The sequence below is a fragment of the Lynx canadensis genome, chromosome B2 (genome assembly GCF_007474595.2).
Source record: "Lynx canadensis isolate LIC74 chromosome B2, mLynCan4.pri.v2, whole genome shotgun sequence".
In the NCBI taxonomy this organism is placed as follows: Eukaryota; Metazoa; Chordata; class Mammalia; order Carnivora; family Felidae; genus Lynx; species Lynx canadensis.
In genome coordinates, this window is record NC_044307.1 from 33,826,650 (window position 1) to 33,843,884 (window position 17,235).

At 42.1% G+C, this 17,235-nt stretch overlaps 1 protein-coding gene across 2 annotated transcripts in view; it reads left to right on the forward strand.

Annotated features, from left to right (window-relative positions):
• Positions 1-1,290: 1,290 nt before the first annotated feature.
• UHRF1BP1 (UHRF1 binding protein 1) overlaps positions 1,291-17,235 on the forward strand; it is a 72,172-nt gene continuing 56,227 nt past the window's right edge. For both annotated transcript variants that reach the window (XM_030315301.1, XM_030315302.1), the window contains exon 1: positions 1,291-1,476. In XM_030315301.1, coding sequence (XP_030171161.1) covers positions 1,433-1,476 — 44 coding nt within the window. In that variant the 5' untranslated portion in view covers positions 1,291-1,432. The remainder of the gene's footprint in view (positions 1,477-17,235) is intronic.

Genomic DNA, 17,235 nt, shown 5'->3' on the forward strand with positions numbered 1-17,235 from the left:
CAAAAATGAATAAACGTTAAAAAAATAAATAAAAAGGTAATTTGGGGGGCACCTGGGTGGCTCAGTCGGTTGAGGGTCTGACCACTCTGCTCCTGAGTTGGAGCCCCGCATGGGACTCTATGCTGACAGCTCAGAGCCTGGAGCCTGCCTCGGATTCTGTGTCTCCCTCTCTTTCTTTCCCTTCCCCACTCATGTTCTGTCTGTCTGTCTCTCTCAGGAATAAACTTTTTTTTTAAAGGTAATTTGGGGCAACTTCTAGGGAAAATTGAACTTATTACAAGGTACACATAGGAATACACGAATTTTGTTGGTTATTTTAAAAATTTAACATTTATATAGTTGACCATGCTTAAACTATCTCTGGAATCAGGCAACAATTGTATTATGTGCACGTATTAGGTGCATACATTACCTATTCACAAATATGAATAGCTGGCCAGATTTCCTATAAGCCTGTCTCAGAGAGTATTTTACCCGGATTTTGCTCTACAATTTAAGTCCAGAAAACTGCCATCTTTTCATCTTTGCCACCGCTTCTACAGGTGTCCCCCAGCATATGGGTTACACTTTTAAATGCATGAACGAAATAGAGTGGAAATATCAACTAGATTGAGAGGAAGAACACTTGGGTTCTAGTCCTGAGTCTCACTAAGTAGTTGTGGCTGTGGGCAAGCTTTTTCAACTATTTTCCAGGGCCTATTGGTTAGCCAGGGAGAGATTAAGAGGAGCACCAAGATAGACGGTGACACGGCGCCCCCTTCTCAGTTCTTTAGCACAAAGCAGCAGACCGCGGTGGTTCTAAGGGTCCGTGACGTTCTTGAGACTATTTGTCACTCCTCAGTCCGATTCCTGGAGTGGCGTTAGTTGGTGCTCAACCAATAAAGAATGACCGTATGAAGGAAGTGAACGAGAAATGGGCCAGGGGCTGCGCAATTATCTGGCGAATTCCTGCCAAAAATCACAAACATGCCGTCTTTTCCCTGATGTTTCAAAGCAATTGCCGGAGTGTGAACCTTGTATAGTTCGGAGGCGAAACCTTTCAGTGGCTGACCGCAGGCCAGAAAGAGAGAGAGTACGGAGTTAGCTCTCCCACCCGTCGCTGCGCGTGCGCGCGCTCGCCCCGCCCCTCACCACGCGCCAGCCCCGCCCCTCGTCACGCGCGCCCCTCTCGCAGAGCGCGCCTCCGGCCGCTGCGAGCCGGGCTAGCAGCGCGCGGTCTTCGCGTCGCTCCCCGCTGGCTACCGCGGCGCCGCGCGGGTGGGTGGGATCGTGGCGGAGCTCCCGGCGCCGGGGCAGGGGCGGGAGAGCGCCATGGCGGCGGCTGTGGCGGCGGCATCCGGTCCCCGCGCCGCGGCGAGTTGAGGGGCCGCCTCTTCACGACTGAGGAGGCCACAGCTGCCCGCCTGCCTTCCACGCGGGCCGCGGCTCCGGCATGGCCGGGATCATTAAGAAGCAGATCCTGAAGCACCTGTCCCGGTGAGAGCGCCAGCGCCGGCCCCCAGCCGTCCCGGGGCCCTTCCTAACCCCCTTCGACCCTCCTCCCGTACCCCCTGCTTCGGGCCGGTCTCCCTCTCTTCAGCCCGAGCCGGGACTCCCTGGCGGCCCTCGCCTCAACTCGAGCTGGACAGCCTCCGGCCCGCTCCGCTGGCCCCGACCGTTGTCACCACTCTTCTTCCCTCGCCCTGGGCCCTCCAGTGCTGGGCGCTCCTGCCCTCGGGGGGCACTCCAGGCTCTCCCCTCCACTCTTGCAGCCTCCGTATCCCTCCTGGCCGGCCGCCCCCGCACTCAATTCCCACACAGCCGAACAGGTCACCCCGTCCTCGCTTGCACGTCCCCCAGACACTCAGACCGTCCCCTCCGAGGCCCCCAGGGATGCCACCCTTTCCTGTCCGACCCTGCCTTTTCCTCTCCCCTTTGGTTCCTCTGCCCGCCTCCTTACCGGCCCCACCAACCCTTCCACCGCTTCCTCTCTCTCTCCTTCCTGGTGCTAGGTCCAGACTAGACCCTTTATTCTCCGGCCTCTTCTAAATAACCGTGACCCCTAGTCCTTCATAATCCATTTTCCGCTCGGATTTCCAACTCCGACACTGGTTTCTTCCTTCCTAGAAGCTCCCAGCTCCTCCACTTCTTTGACTGACCCTGTTGCATCACCCCTGGAAAGGATATAATCCCTGCACCCGGGGCCATTCCCTTGATCTCTTTTCTCCCTCCTTTGCTTCTCTTCTCATTACACAAACTAAATGGATAAAGGTGATAAGAGTTGGGCATAAAGTTTCAACAACCTTCCCTTTAAGATGTGGAGGATTTTTGACAGCCTGTGAAATGAACTAACAAAGTCCACTTCTTTGCAGCCATTTATTAAGCAATGTTATGTCCCTCAGTAATTTGGGGGGGGGGAGGCTGGTGTCCGGCAAAACAGTTTCCAGTAACTGGGTAACTGCTGACTCCTGTGTTACCGTTGCAGGTTGTCACAACCGGTGTGTGCAAAAATTGGAAGCCTTTCACTTAGTTTTCGCTTCTTATTCCAAGGCAGGATTTGGGAATGCCTTAATACTTTTAACCAGCCTTTGTATCTCAAGGGGAGACTGATTCAAGCCTTGTCTACACTGATCAGTGGTTTTCAGGAGGTGGGATTAGGGGGGTGTCGCTAGTCAACAGGGGGCACAGGGGCCTTGGACCAATGTACCTTTCCTGGTCTTTTCACTGGATTGATGAGTGGTATGGTGAGAAGCTTTTGCTGCCGCTGCATCCCCCTTTCTGGCTGATACTCTGGCTTATTTACTGTTCTTTGATTTTAGACTTTAGTAATTAGATTCAGATACATCTGTTAGTTAATCACCATGTTGTAAAAGTAAAAGCGGATTGGAGGCTGGGACTGGAAAGTGCCTTTGGACCCTTTACTCAGATTAGTTTTCTAATATATTATTTTTCAGGTAGCATTCATCTGGGATGTTCCATGAGTTTGGTTGTTCTGTATAAAGATTTAAAAGTGGGACTAATGGGGGCACCTGGCTGGCTCAATGGCTAGAGGATCTGACTCTTGATCTCAGGGTCCTGAGTCACTTAAAAAAAAGGTAGGACTAGGGGCACTGGGTGGTTCAGTCTGTTGAGGGTCCTACTTTGGCTCAGGTCATGATCTCGCGGTTCATGAGTTCAAGCCCCGCCTCCGGCTCTGTGCTGACAGCTCAGAGCCTGGAGCCTGCTTCAAATCCTGTGTCTCCCTGTCTTTCTGCCCCTCCCCCACTGGTGCGCGCGCTCGCTCTCGCTCTCGCTCTCGCCTCAAAAATAAACATTAAAAAAAAAGGTAGGACTAATGAATGTGAGTGGTACAGAAAATTTAACTAAAGGAAAACTATTCATTTAAATAAACATAGAATCAGAGAATTTTAGGATTTAGAGATGATCTCACCCAACATAGCCTCGTGTTTAAGAGCCCAGGCTCTTTCTGGTTTACTTTCTTCAACTGTAAAATGAAGACAATAATTGTATCTAACTCAAAGGGTTATTGTGAGGGTTACATGAATAAATATATGTAGACTTACACAGTGCCTAGCACATAGTAAGTGCTCAGTTAAACATGGGCTGTAGTTATTTTGGGGGCCATGACTTGGCTGACAATTTGATATAAGCCATAGACTTCTCCAGAAAAATACACATATGCAAACAGGTAATTTTTATATAAATTCTGGCGGAGAGTTATTAACCCCCAAAGCACATGCCTGAATCTTTCAAGGGATCCTGGAACTAGGTGAATAACCCCTGACTAGTTAGTTTCACTCTCCTCATTTTATGGCTGAGGAAACTAAAGCCCAGAGAGGATAAGCAACTTGCCCAAGCTGCAATGGAAGGTAAAGTAATGGAATAGAATCCAGCTTAGTGCACACATATTCTGTGTACTCTCTATGAATATAAAGTTTTTAAAGAAAAAATTTAATACTATACACTGACTTATTCAGTGGATCCTTGGAGATGAACAAAGTATCTCTTTTAGATGAGGTAGGAGTAGGTATGACAGACATTGGGAGAAATTTCTGGGTTCCTCAGTGTTGTGCGGTTGATAGGGAAGAGGAAGAGAAGGTTATTTGGGTCTGCAATATCAGGGCTCCAGGAAAAGGTGGTAGGACATGGATCTATTTGAGGGACAGATCAGACTCCTTGGGCCTTTGGCCTAATCATGTATGACATTTGTGTCTTTGTATGGTCTCTACGATACCTGCAGAGGCTGGCCTGCCTGGAGGGAAGCCACAGCTTCTGTGGCTTGCCATATCTCATGGAGAAAGAGAAGAGAAGGTATACTGAGTTACCTCAGTATGTTAAATAAATATTTGTAGGTGTTTAATAATTACTTGTGGATGATGACAGTGCCACTTGACCTGGAGGAGAGTGTCTTAACAGCAGGAAGGATATTTCAGTGACTCTCTCTCATGTTTAATTTTGGTCATGAAGTATAAGATATTAAAGTGTTTTGTTAGAATGCATCCTTCTTATCAGTAGAGTATTTTGGTAAACAAGATTTGAGAGAAGTGGTCATCAAGATGTTTTTGTTAAGTGCCAGCTCTAGGCCTGGCCCTGATCTGGTCACTGGGGATTCAGCAGGGAAGAAATGTAAATATCTTTTAAGGGCTTTAACCTATGGTTTAGATGACTGCTGTGTAATACAAATAGTTTCAATGCGCAGTATTCATTTAAATTGACCCAGGAGGAGACCTTTACTTAGAAACAAAAGTAATCATTAAAAAAAATCCAAAATTGATTTTTCACTAAATTAGATTATTTTTGTTTTAGCTCACCTTAGCTAATGTCCTTTTGTAAGAAATGTGATTGATTGTCAAGTAAGTCGAGGGACTGTGGCTCGTGGAAAGAGCATGGGACTCTGGAGCCAGAGAAGCCTGATTCACCTTCCAGCTCTGCCCTTTTGAATGGGTCAGCCTTTCTGAGCCTTAGTTTTCTTATCTGTGAAAGATGAGAATAATGAAGAATACTAAGTACCCAGCACATTGTTTTGAAGATTGGGGATAAAGTATTTATTATAGGGCCCAGCATATAAGTAGGGTTTAATAAAGAGTAGCTATTATAACATGACCAGAGAAGTTAGGAATACCTCCGTAGTATGGGTGACAGCAACCCATTTGAGTGGCTCTTTTAGAAACCTACCAGAAGTCTTAATTATTTACTCTAAATAGCTGCAAGAAATGTGACCCCGAGTGATGGAGAGACAGCTGATAGGCATGATAAGTATTTTAAAAACAAGTATTAATGAAATCCAGAGGCATACAAGATTTCAGAGTCCTCTTGGAGAATAAGAGACCCTACTGTGAGCTCAGCCCTCTTAGTTTGTGATCAGTGCCTCCCCTTGTTATTACTCATCATCCTGAGGAGATCATTGTGGCCAACCCCCAGTGGACAGTGGGGAGCTGCAGGCTCAGAGAAACTGACTGCTGGTCCAGGGTCTGTTTAGGTGAAGATTTATAGGAGTAGTTTTAACTTCCAGGTCATGCCCCTTTTTACTAAACTTTACTTATTATTGCCTTCATTTCCTAAATAATTATTTTGTTCATTTTCTTTTCTTTTTCGCATGTGCACAGAGCAAGTGGGAAAGGGGCAGAGGGTGAGTGACAGAATCTTAAGCAGGCTCCACACCCAGTGTGGAGCCCGATACATGGCTGAGACAAAAGTAATCACGATGAGTGGGACGCCTGGGTGGCTCAGTTGGTTAAGCCTCTGCCTTCGGCTCAGGTCATGATCTCACAGTTCGTGAGATTGAGCCCCACGTCGGGTTCTGTGCTAACAGCTCAGAGCCTGGAGCCTGCTTCAGATTCTGTGTCTCCCTTTCTCTCTGCCCCTCCCCCACTCATATTCTGTCTGTCTATCTCTCAAAAATAAACATTAAAAAAAAAATTAAAAAGTAATCATGACTGTGAGATCATGACCTGAGCCCAAATCAGGAGTCAGACACTTAACTAACTGAGCCAGTCAGGTGCCCTGTGCATTTTCTAGTAATAGTCAAATCTTATATGTCTTTGTTTCCCTTCTTCATTTTCTTGAGTTGCTTCAGAATAAAGCTTTTTTTTTTTTTTTTACTTAGCAAATAATGATAATAACCAACTGTATAAATAAGCACTTTACAAGTCTTATGATGATGTAATTCTCAGACTAACCCTATGTGGTAGTTATTAGGCCTGTTTTATAGATGAAGAAATGAGGCACAGGGAGGTTAAGGAACTTGCCCAAAGTCATAACTAGTAAGTGATGGAACTGAGATTCAAATGTAGGCGTTCTGATTCTCTTTACTGTTAGGCTACTATAAGCTTCCCATCTTCTGAATATTTCAAATTGAGTATACTCTTGTCATCAGCATCCATATGAAGAAACAATATTACCAGCACCTAAGAAGCCTCCTTGTGTCTTCTGTCATTATCTCTACCAAAGAGTAACCACTGTCCTGATTTCTAACAATATAGATTCTACCTGTTTTTGTATTTTATATAAATGGTATCATATAATATATATGCTTCTATGTCTGATTTCTTTAGCTCAATGTTATTTTGTGAGATTAATCAAATTGTAGACTCTGCATTTTCATTGCTGTGTGGCATTCTATTATGTGAATATACCTCAATTTATTGATATGTTTTACTATTGATGGACATTTGGTTAGCTTCCCAGTTTGGGCTATAATGAACAGTGCTGGTAGAAACATTCTAGTATATGTCTTTTGGTGAGCAAATGTACACATATCTATTGGGTATATGCATAAGAGTGGAATTTCTGGGTTGTGGGATATGCATATGATAAATTTTAATAGATGTTTTTAAACAGTTTTCCAAAGTGGCTGTATCAATTTCCATTTCCACTGGAAGTGTTTGAGAGTTCTGGATGGTCTGCACCTTTGCCAACACTTGGTATTTTTCGTCTTTTTCATTTTAGCCATTTTGGTGGATATGTTTTGAAATTTTTTTTTTTTTTTTTACACTTCATTGTGGTAAACCAGATGGCTACTTTATATTTGCCTCTGTTTAGTTTTTAAATTCTGATCTATTTGTAAATTTTAGTCACAAGCAAATGTCAGAACATCGAAAACATAAGATCTTTTTGGAGAAATGTTCAAATTAGGCAGGTTAAATAAAAATAATTAGGGTAATTTATAACTACCACCCCATAAAATTTCTTACTTGGAACGGTGTCTTGTGTCTTAAAATGTAGCATTTAAAAGTAATAAAAATTTCAAAGCCATACGGTTGTATGTATCTGACACACAATAGCTTAATGTATGGTTCACAAATCATGAAATTACCTGCTTTGAAAAATTGATTGAGACACACGTCAGTGTAGCAGAAAGAACCAGGACTTTGGATTCCAGAAAGTGGCCGCACATTTTGACTCTGCTGCTTATAAGCTGTGTGTTCAGCAAGTCTTTCAGCTTCTTGAAGCTCAGTTTCCTTATCTGTGAAATGGGAGACAGTAATGCACAGTGTGTTTTTGAGGATTAGAAGTAATTTATAAAAATGCCTGGTCCCGAAAAAGTATTCAATAAATAGTGACTATTACTATTTATCTAGAAGTTGAGCAATCTCAAGAGAGATTGCTATTAGTTTCTTTATTTTCTTTCTTTCTTTTTTCTTTTTTTAAGTTTATTTGAGAGAGCATGCAAGTAGGACAGGAGCAGAGAGAGAGAAAGAGAGACTATCCCAGGCAGTCAGTTCAGAGCTTAGCTAACACTGTCATTTCAGAGACTAGCTCGGGGCTTGAATCCACAAGCCATGAGATCTTGACCTGATCCGAAATCAAGAGTCAGATGCTTGACTGACTGAGCCCAACATCTTTAAGGTTGTGCCTAACATATCTAAGGGATTAGACATTTGGGGGGCACCTGGGTGGCTCAGTTGGTTAAACGTCCAGCGTCAGATGCTCTTTTTTTTTTTTTTTTAATTTTTTTTTTCAACGTTTATTCATTTTTGGGACAGAGAGAGACAGAGCATGAACGGGGGAGGGGCAGAGAGAGAGGGAGACACAGAATCGGAAACAGGCTCCAGGCTCTGAGCCGTCAGCCCAGAGCCTGACGCGGGGCTCGAACTCCCGGACCGCGAGATCGTGACCTGGCTGAAGTCGGACGCTTAACCGACTGCGCCACCCAGGCGCCCCGTCAGATGCTCTTTGTATCAGTGCTTAAGGAGAAGAGAGAACAGGGGCTATTCCTGTCTATCGCTTTTTGGTTTTTTTGTTGTTGTTGTTGTTTTTAATATCAAGGCATACTACGAAGAAGAAACTTTGACCTCAGCATGGATGAAATAGCAGAAATATATACATGGAGTTGGGTCCAGTGAATTTACTTATACATAATCTAAGAACATAGCACAATCATATATTGTATTCTTAGAGTGAAAAAAATCAGAGGTCATTTAGCTCTCACCTAATATAGAACCTGGTTGGATAATAAATCTGTAAGTATGGCTTTAATCATTGAAAGAAAAAAAAGATTCTTTTCATCACAGCTCAATTCTCTACACACACTGGAGTGTGTCATCCTTGATGGCAGGGATAGTGGTCCATTGTCTGCCTTGAAAACCAGAGAGTTTGAAGATGCTTTGAGTGGGTGCAGAAGATGTGTGGAATGGGAATGCATGGCTAGAATTCAGGGAACCTTAAACTTGGGGAGTAGGGATAGTGGTGGGAGGAGACAAGGGGTCAAGGAAATCCAGTATTGTTAAGAGACCTTTTATCATTGTGTGATGAGGCAAGTGCTTGCTACTGATGTTGACTTATTAGTATCAGATACTGTAGAACATTTTCCAGTATTTATAAGCAGTAGAATCAATCAGTATCTATATAGTAAAGCAGAAAACAAGTATAAAATATTATAGGTTAGAATTTAGGTAAAGGGTATGTAGTTTGTACCTTCTTGCTACGAAAATAAGAACTAGATGTATCATAAATATTTGTTGGATTGACAATGTTTTATGTGCCTACAGCAATGATCATTTTACATATATACTTAATCTGTATAGTCCATTGGTCATGTGTAGCTTGGATGTTAGCCCATTGTTTAAGAAAATTAGAACGGTGGTGCATCTAGGTGTCTCAGTCAGTTAAGTATTTGACTCTTGGTTTTGGCTCAGGTCATGATCTCACAGTTTGTGAGTTTGAGCCCTGCATTGAGCTCCGTGCTGTCAGTGTGGAGCCTGCTTGGGATTCTCTCTCTATTCTCTCTCTGGCCCTCCCTGCTTGTGCACTCTGTCTCTTCTTTATAGTTAAATAAATAAATAAACTTTAAAAAAAGAGGGGTGCCTGGGTGGCTCAGTCAGTTAAGCGTCCGACTTTGGCTCAGGTCATGATCTTGCGGTTCATGGTTCGAGCCCCACATTGGGCTCTGTGCTGACAGCTCTGAGCCTGGAGCCTGCTTTGGATTCTGTGTCTCCCTCTCTCTCTGCCCCTCCCCCACTCATGCTCTGTCTTCCTCTCAAAAATAAATGAACATTAAAAAAATTAAAAAAAAATGGAACATTGATGGTGAGAGGTTAGTATATGTAAGTCTCTGACTTATGGAATGATATATTCTCAAATTTCATTTCTAAGTTTGGAATTGGGAGTGTGTAGTTTAGTAGAAATATTGTATTGAGTGTTGAATAGGTTCTCAGGTTAGCCCACAAAACCCATAGTGGGTTAACTACATATAAACTCAGTAGATGGGAGTTTTGGGTCTTGGTTGTTAAGGAACCATTTGAAGGAGGAGTGGGGATGAAATAGAAGAAAAAAGTTTTTTCTCTCCCAATCCTTGGAGTAAAATCTTTTAGGTCATTGAGATCGCAGCAAGGACTTTTTATGGTTGTGATTTAGGAGTGTGACCAGCATTTAGCAGGCTAGAGATGCTGAGATCATGCAGAATAATGTCACACAAAGAAGCATTGTCCTTTGTCCTTTTGAATTTTGAGTATTTGTTAGACTTTACATAGGTGAGTTGCCCGTTTATATAAACATAGAGTCTAACTCTTGTAATAAACACAAAATATTGTACGACTTTAAACTACAGTGAATATTCTAGATTGCACCTACCATGGGGGGAGATTTTTTTTTTTTATGTTTATTCACTTTTGAGAGAAAAAGAAAGACACAGCATGAGCTGGGGAGGGGCAGAGAGAGAGGGAGACACAGAATCCGAAGCAGGCTCCAGGCTCTGTGCTGTCAGCACAGAGCCTGATGCAGGACTCAAACTCACGAACTGTGAGATCATGACCTGAGCCAAAGTCGGATGCTTAACAGACTGAGCCACCCAGGTACTCCGGGAAGATTGTTTCAAACTTTACCAAGTGTTTGTCATTATTTTAGAAAATGTTGTCACTCTTGGCAGTGCCACTCATGGAATTGAGTCTGTCAGGGTTGAGAATCGCTAACTTAGACTAAATTCTGAAACAGCTGAAGTTTACTCTTGATACGCTCTCTCTTCTCTTGATGTCTGTTTCCCACCTCCTCATGCACCCCATTGCTCTAATTCTGCCCTCAGCCCTCCACTACCATACCGCCCTCCCAAGCCTGCATGCCTTCCTCCTCTCACTTTCGCACCAAAATTCCCAGTTCTTTAGGATATGTGATTTCAGCTAAGTCAGGGGTGAATGTAGAGAACATATTTTGGAGAAGAAATGCTACTCTAATCAGACCAATTCTCATTCAGAAAATGTCCCACAGGGTCAGCTTCCCTAACTTCCTCTTACTTTCATAGCTTTTGAATCCACAAATACTCTTAAAAGTTCCCAATTTGTTTTTTATTTTCCAAAAATGGTTTCCATGGCAGTGGGGGAGGAGCAGGGGTCTGGGCAGCTGTTTGTGGCATGTGTGTGTCTTTGGAGAGTTGGAGAGTTCTAAAATCTAGAAAATCCAGAAAAGGATAGGCTAAGTTCATTGACGCTGAGTGCCTCCAGCTCTGTGGTCTAGTGCTTTCCCAGGCAGAGCTGAAAACATGCATTTCTCTTTTCTTAGATAAATCTGTTTTCCTTTTCTTCTCCTCTTTCCTTCTTTCTCTCTCTCTTTGAAATCTGTGTGTTTTTTAAATTCATGTTAAAGAAAGGGCTGCAGTTCAGGAATACAGTTCATTTGAGAAAATGTCTTAACAGAGGTTGATTTCTCTCATTGAGAAAATGTCTTAACAGAGGCAATGTATTTTTCCTGAACCTCAGCAGAGTCCTTACTCTCTCCCTTCCTTTCAGATGGAGCTGACTTGTGGTTCCTTAGTCCTCTGAGCCTGTAAACCTCTGAGAGGTTCTTCAGTATCTTTGAGGAAGATTTGCTGCAAGATAGTTGGATGGTCAGGTGCAGGTGGTGGTTCACTCTTTCTCAGATACGGAGCTAGCCTTCACCTCAGCTAATCCCAGGCCCCGGGCTGCCTTTGAGGACTCTGTTTCTGAGACCATTTATCCATTAATTCTATCAGGAAACTTGTACTGACCACCTGAATTGTGTGCCAAGCACCAGCAACTCCAAAAACAGTGAGACAGGCATCCCTTTCAAGGACTCACCTGCATCCAGTGAAAAACAGGCCTGTAAACGATAAGCTCAGCAAGGCATTAAGAAGTTATCTGTGGAGCCTGAGGGGCACAGATAGTCAGGGGCAGAGAGGTGATGCCAGGCAGAGGGAACTGCATGAGCAGTGGTACTGAACTGAGAAACAGTAGGGTGCCTTTAAGAGACTGCATATGGTTCTGTGTCCCTGGAATGTAGGGTTTGAGGGTGGAACATAGATCGAGATGATACTGGGAAGATAGAGGCTAGATCATAGATGTCTGTATACTACACCAACACATCTAGGTAGGGCTCAGCTTATTCTGTATTGCCATTGATCCAGGTCTGAGGCAACAAACTTCTCCAGACCTTTACACCTCTGTTGACTTTGTTAAAAGTCAGAGAGATGGCATAGTGTAGTTGAGGCTGCAAGTTGTTGAGCCATACTGCTTGATTTTGAATCCTAGCTTGCTGTGATCTTGGGCAAGTTACTTAACCTTTCTATACTTCAGTTCTCTCTTCTGTCAAATGGAGATAATCGTTGTCCTTTATATCATGGGGTCATTGACAGAAATCAATTAATTAAAAACAGAGTGCTTATTAGGACAGTGCCTGGAAGAAAGTAAGCAATTATTAAATGTTAGCTATTATTTTAAAAATAATTTTTATCTCAGAGAAATATCCTTCTTTTTCATTTTTCCTGATATATATTTTTTTATTCTAAAGGCTTCTAGACAGAACTTATATTTAAATTTTTATTTTTTTTAAATTTTTTTTCCAACGTTTTTATTTATTTTTGGGACAGAGAGAGACAGAGCATGAACGGGGGAGGGGCAGAGAGAGAGGGAGACACAGAATCGGAAACAGGCTCCAGGCTCTGAGCCATCAGCCCAGAGCCTGACGCAGGGCTCGAACTCCCGGACCGCGAGATGGTGACCTGGCTGAAGTCGGACGCTTAACCGACTGCGCCACCCAGGCGCCCCTAAATTTTTAAAAAATTTTTAAGTAGGCTTCAGGCCCAGTACAGGGCTTGAACTTAAAACTGTGAGATTATGACTGTGAGATCAACACCTGAGCTGAGATTAAGAGTCAGTCACTTGGGGCACCTGGGTGGCTCAGTTGATTAAGTATCTGACACTTGGTTTCAGCTTCAGGTCATCATCTCATGGTTCGTGAGTTGGAACCCCTCGCTGGGCTCCACCCTGACAATGAGGAGCCTGCTTGGGATTCTGTTTCTCCCTCTCTCTCTGCCCCTCTCCCACTCCCTCCCTCTCTCTCTCTCTCTCTCTCTCTCTCTCTCTCTCTCTCTCAATAAATAAATAAATAAATAAATAAATAATCTTAAAATTAAAAAGGAAAAAGTCACTTAACTGACTGAGCCACCCAGGTGCCCCTTTTAGACACAGCTTTTAGAATATACTTATTTTTCTCTCTCTCCTTTTAAAAAACCTCGTACTTTCTACTTGTCTCTAATGGGAAGGGTGTGCCTTCTACCTTAACTTCACAGATAAGTTTATTTCCGTGTTTACATATGACACTCTTAAACCTGGTTTAACATGTCCAGTTAATCAGAGTATTATAGTTGGCTTACAGTGTGTGATAGAATGTGGTTGGATTGTTGGATATACCCTTTAGTTCATTCCATCTCTTTGGCAATTATCATTTATTTGCTTTGTATTATAATCAATAAAAATTAATTGAGCATTCTTGTCCTAGACTTTGTGCCAGACACAGATGGAAATGACACAATGTTAGCTCTAGAGGAACACATAGTCATTAGGGTTAGAGACCTTTGTTTTTGTTGTTGTTTTAAAATTTTTTTAATGTTTATTTTTGAGAGAGAGAGAGAAAAAAAATGTGAATGGGGGAGGGGCAGAGAGAGGGAGACAGAATCTGAAGCTGGCTCTGTACTGTCGGCACAAAGCTTGATGTGGGGCTCGAACCCATGAACCATGAGACCATGACCTGAGCTGAAGTCAGACACTCAACCCCACTGAACCACGCAGGTGCCTGCCCTAAGACATTTTTTTTTTTTAATGTTTTGTTTTTGAGAGAGAGAGAGAGAAAGCACCAGTGGGGAGGGGCAGAGAGAGAGAGAGAGAGAGAGACAGAAATCCTGGGCAGGCTGCAGGCTCCAAGCTGTCAGCACAGAGCCCAACACAGGACTCAAACCCATGAATTGCAAGATTATGACCTGAGCTGAAGTTGGACACCCAACAGACTGAGCCACCCAGGTGTCCCCCAAGACCTTTGTTTTTATTTTAAGCTCTTCTTTGTTTCCTCCACAGCTACTTACATGGTTTGAAACAATTTATACTAGTCAGTGAATATGCTATCTTAGGTATTTGTTCGTTGAATGATCTCTGTGGGGGAAACTACTCAGAGGTTTGCCAGGGCTTTTCTTTCACCATCAGATGTGAAACATAGCTCATTTTGAGCAGTCTGTGCTTTTTAAAGTAAACATACATGTTAGCCAAAATTATGGCCAATTCTGCTAAAAAATTAAGGACAGCCTTGTGTATGGAATCTTTTTTCCTCAGTTTCCTCCTTGAGTGGTTTTCAAAACTCAGATAATTTATGTGCCACACTTTTCTAAATAATTGTTTGAGGCTATACCATGGAGAAATCTCTGTTCACATTTCAGTAGTGAATAATGAACAATATCTGTTAGTAGAATAGGCCTCTTCTGAGCATTAGCAATAGGCAGTTTCACTTTGGCTAATCCAAGAGCCTGTGTGTAAGTCTTAAAATTAGAAATATAATATTCAGATTTCATTAATTCTAAGACTTGGGACATGAGGTGTAATATCTTCAAGACTGGTATAAGGGAAAGAATCTGGGACCTAATCACTATGGGAACTGAATGGTTAAAGAATTGAGAGGGAAGAGGGCAGCTATTTCTGAGTTACAGTTGATGAGGAGCCCCCACGATGTTAGTTCTAATTCTAGAATGACCAATAAAAGGTTATGTAGAAAAGACATTGGCTAAGAAATTGCAGCCATAATTCCAGGTGGTACTCAAATACATTAACAGTCAGTAAGATGAGGAGGAGTCCATATGTAACATGCCTTACATGCCTGGATCCTTGCTAGTGGGCCACATTGCAAGTATTCAGTTCTAGAAGAAGACTGGTTTGGGTCACCTGCTGGCTCAGTCAGTAGAGTATGCAACTCTTGATCTCGGCGTTGTGAGTTCGAGCCTCAAGTTGGGTGTAGAGATTACTTTAAAAAAATAAAACCTTTAAACAATAAGAAGAAGATGAAGAAGGCTGGCTCAAACCAGACAGGGTATTAGGGCTTCAGCTAAATAGGCTAGGTTTTAGCAAGGCTTCCAGCTTAGGGAAGGGAATTAGAATGTTCATCAGGGCAACTGTTGAGCATTAAGGAAAGAGAACTCTCCAGAACCTCCAGAATATTAACTGGTCTAGTATTGGGATGGGAAGGTAGGGTAAATGGGAGGGCTTCAGTTCATTGACTACATAGCTACCATGGATGTTCAGAATTTTGTATAATTGGTTACAATTATTGAGAGTGTAAATCAATATCATGTCTATGGGGGGAAATTTGTCAGTATCTGTCAAAATGTAAAATGTATAATTCCACTTTTATGAATTCATCCTATAGAAGGAATCAAACAAGTGAGAAAAACCTATAAGGCTATTTAATGAGAGTAATGTAGAAGAGTAATCAATAGGGACTTATTAAATAAATCATAATGCTCCATACAGAAAGAAGTGTTGCTTGTGGGTAGTCTCCAATTATTAAAAAGAAATTTGACAGTATAAAATGCCTAAGATATATTGTTCATTGAAAATAAAAGCAAGTTTTAGAAGAGTATATATGGGATAATTCTATTTTATACATCTGTCTATCTTACAGCCATAATTCCAGGTGGTACTCAAATATGTTAACAGTCAATTAGATGAGGAGTCCATATGTAACATGCTGGATCCTTGCTGGTGGGCCAGATTGCAAGTATTCAGTCCTAGAAGACTGACTTGGGTCACCTGGTGAGCTCAGTCAGTGTGTGTGTGTGTGTGTGTGTGTATTAGAAACTTATTTTTTCCTTTTATACCTTTTCCTTTTTTCTTTATATTTTTTATATTTCAATTTTTTATGATAAGCAATCACTAAGAGGATGATTTATCTATTACCATTTATCACACTGTTTTGAGAGGGCACATTTGTGCACATCTGGTCATATGTGTTTTTGGTAACTCAAATCATGGTTGCCTTTTGGGGAGGATATAATACCAATGAGATCTAGTATAAAAGGTTTCTTCTAATGCTATAGCAGTATCTTATGTTGACTTAGCTTTTTCTCAGATAACAATTATGAACTCTGGACAGTATATTAAAAAAAACCACACAACCATTTAAACACATTGGAGAGTGACCAAATCAGGCAGAAATTGACAGAAAATTTGAAAGATGGGAACTGTACTGGGTAGGTTTCTCATAAATTTTTTTTGCCTGAGGATACTCCCCAGTTTGCATGGTGGGCGGTGGCTAGAATTCAAGCAAAAATCTACGGTTTTACTAGCTTGGGGAGTCAGAGAATAGAGTTCAGGACTATAAGAGGGGCTGGGAAATGAGGGGAGAAATCTCAGAAAGGAGAGAGTAACAGAAGAGGGAGCCCTACAGTCTGCTTTTAAATTCTGTCCAAATCCTTGACATGCATGAGGAAAGGTTTCATGAAGCCTAGAAAAGGCAATAGTTAGCTGAAAGAATTGAGCTGAGATTTAGCTGCTGCCTCTTATGGGGGTGACAGAGTTTGGAGTATGAATCTAGACAAGTGAATTTCCCACTAGAACAAAATTCACTCTTCAGAGGAAGATTGACAGGATTTAGAATTTCAATAATGTTCAGTAAACAATAATAAATGACTAGATGTGCAATGAAGGAAAATGTGACTCGTTGAGAATAGCAGTCAATACAAATTGACCCCAAGATGACTCAGATGTTGAAATTATCAGACAAGGACATTAAACAAACTTGGTAATAATAAGTGAACAGATGGAGAATCTCAGCAGAGAAGTGGGAACTATAAAAAGAACCAAATGTAAAATCTAGAACTTAAAAGTACAATACCTGAAATGAAAAATTAATTGGATATGCTTAACAGCAGATTGGAGATGGCTAAAGAAAGGGTCAGTGAACTTGAAAATAGACAGGAATTATCCACTCTGAAGAAAAGAGAAAAAAGATTGAAAAACAAAAACAGCCTCAGGGACTGTGAGACAATATTAATATGTTTGTATTTGGAGTCCTAGAAGGCAAGGAGAGAGAAGACATGTGGCAGATTGTATTTTCCAAAGATGGCTGCAACAATATCTACCATCATACGTGTTCTTTTCTTGGCCAATAGAATCGGGTTGGAGGTGACATCCAAGCTACACAGAGCAACCACGTGTAGGTGCTTCAGTTAACAGTCCTTGCTGAGCTGGTCTTTGAGACATTCCAGTCCAGGAGCCAACCATGTGAGTGAAGAAGCCACTCACTTCTAGGTGATCCCAGCTCCCAGCCATTCATGGCATCCCAGATGAAGCCCCAGAATTCTTGAATCAGAGTAAAGCTTTCCCAGTTATCCCTTGAATGAATTTCTGATGCATAAATCTGTGAGCTTACTAAGATGCTTACTGTTTTATGGCACTAGGTTTGGAGTGGTTTATGCTGCAGTAGATAATTAAAACAAGACAAAAATATTTGCAGAAATAATAGCTGACAAGTAAACAAAAGACAACC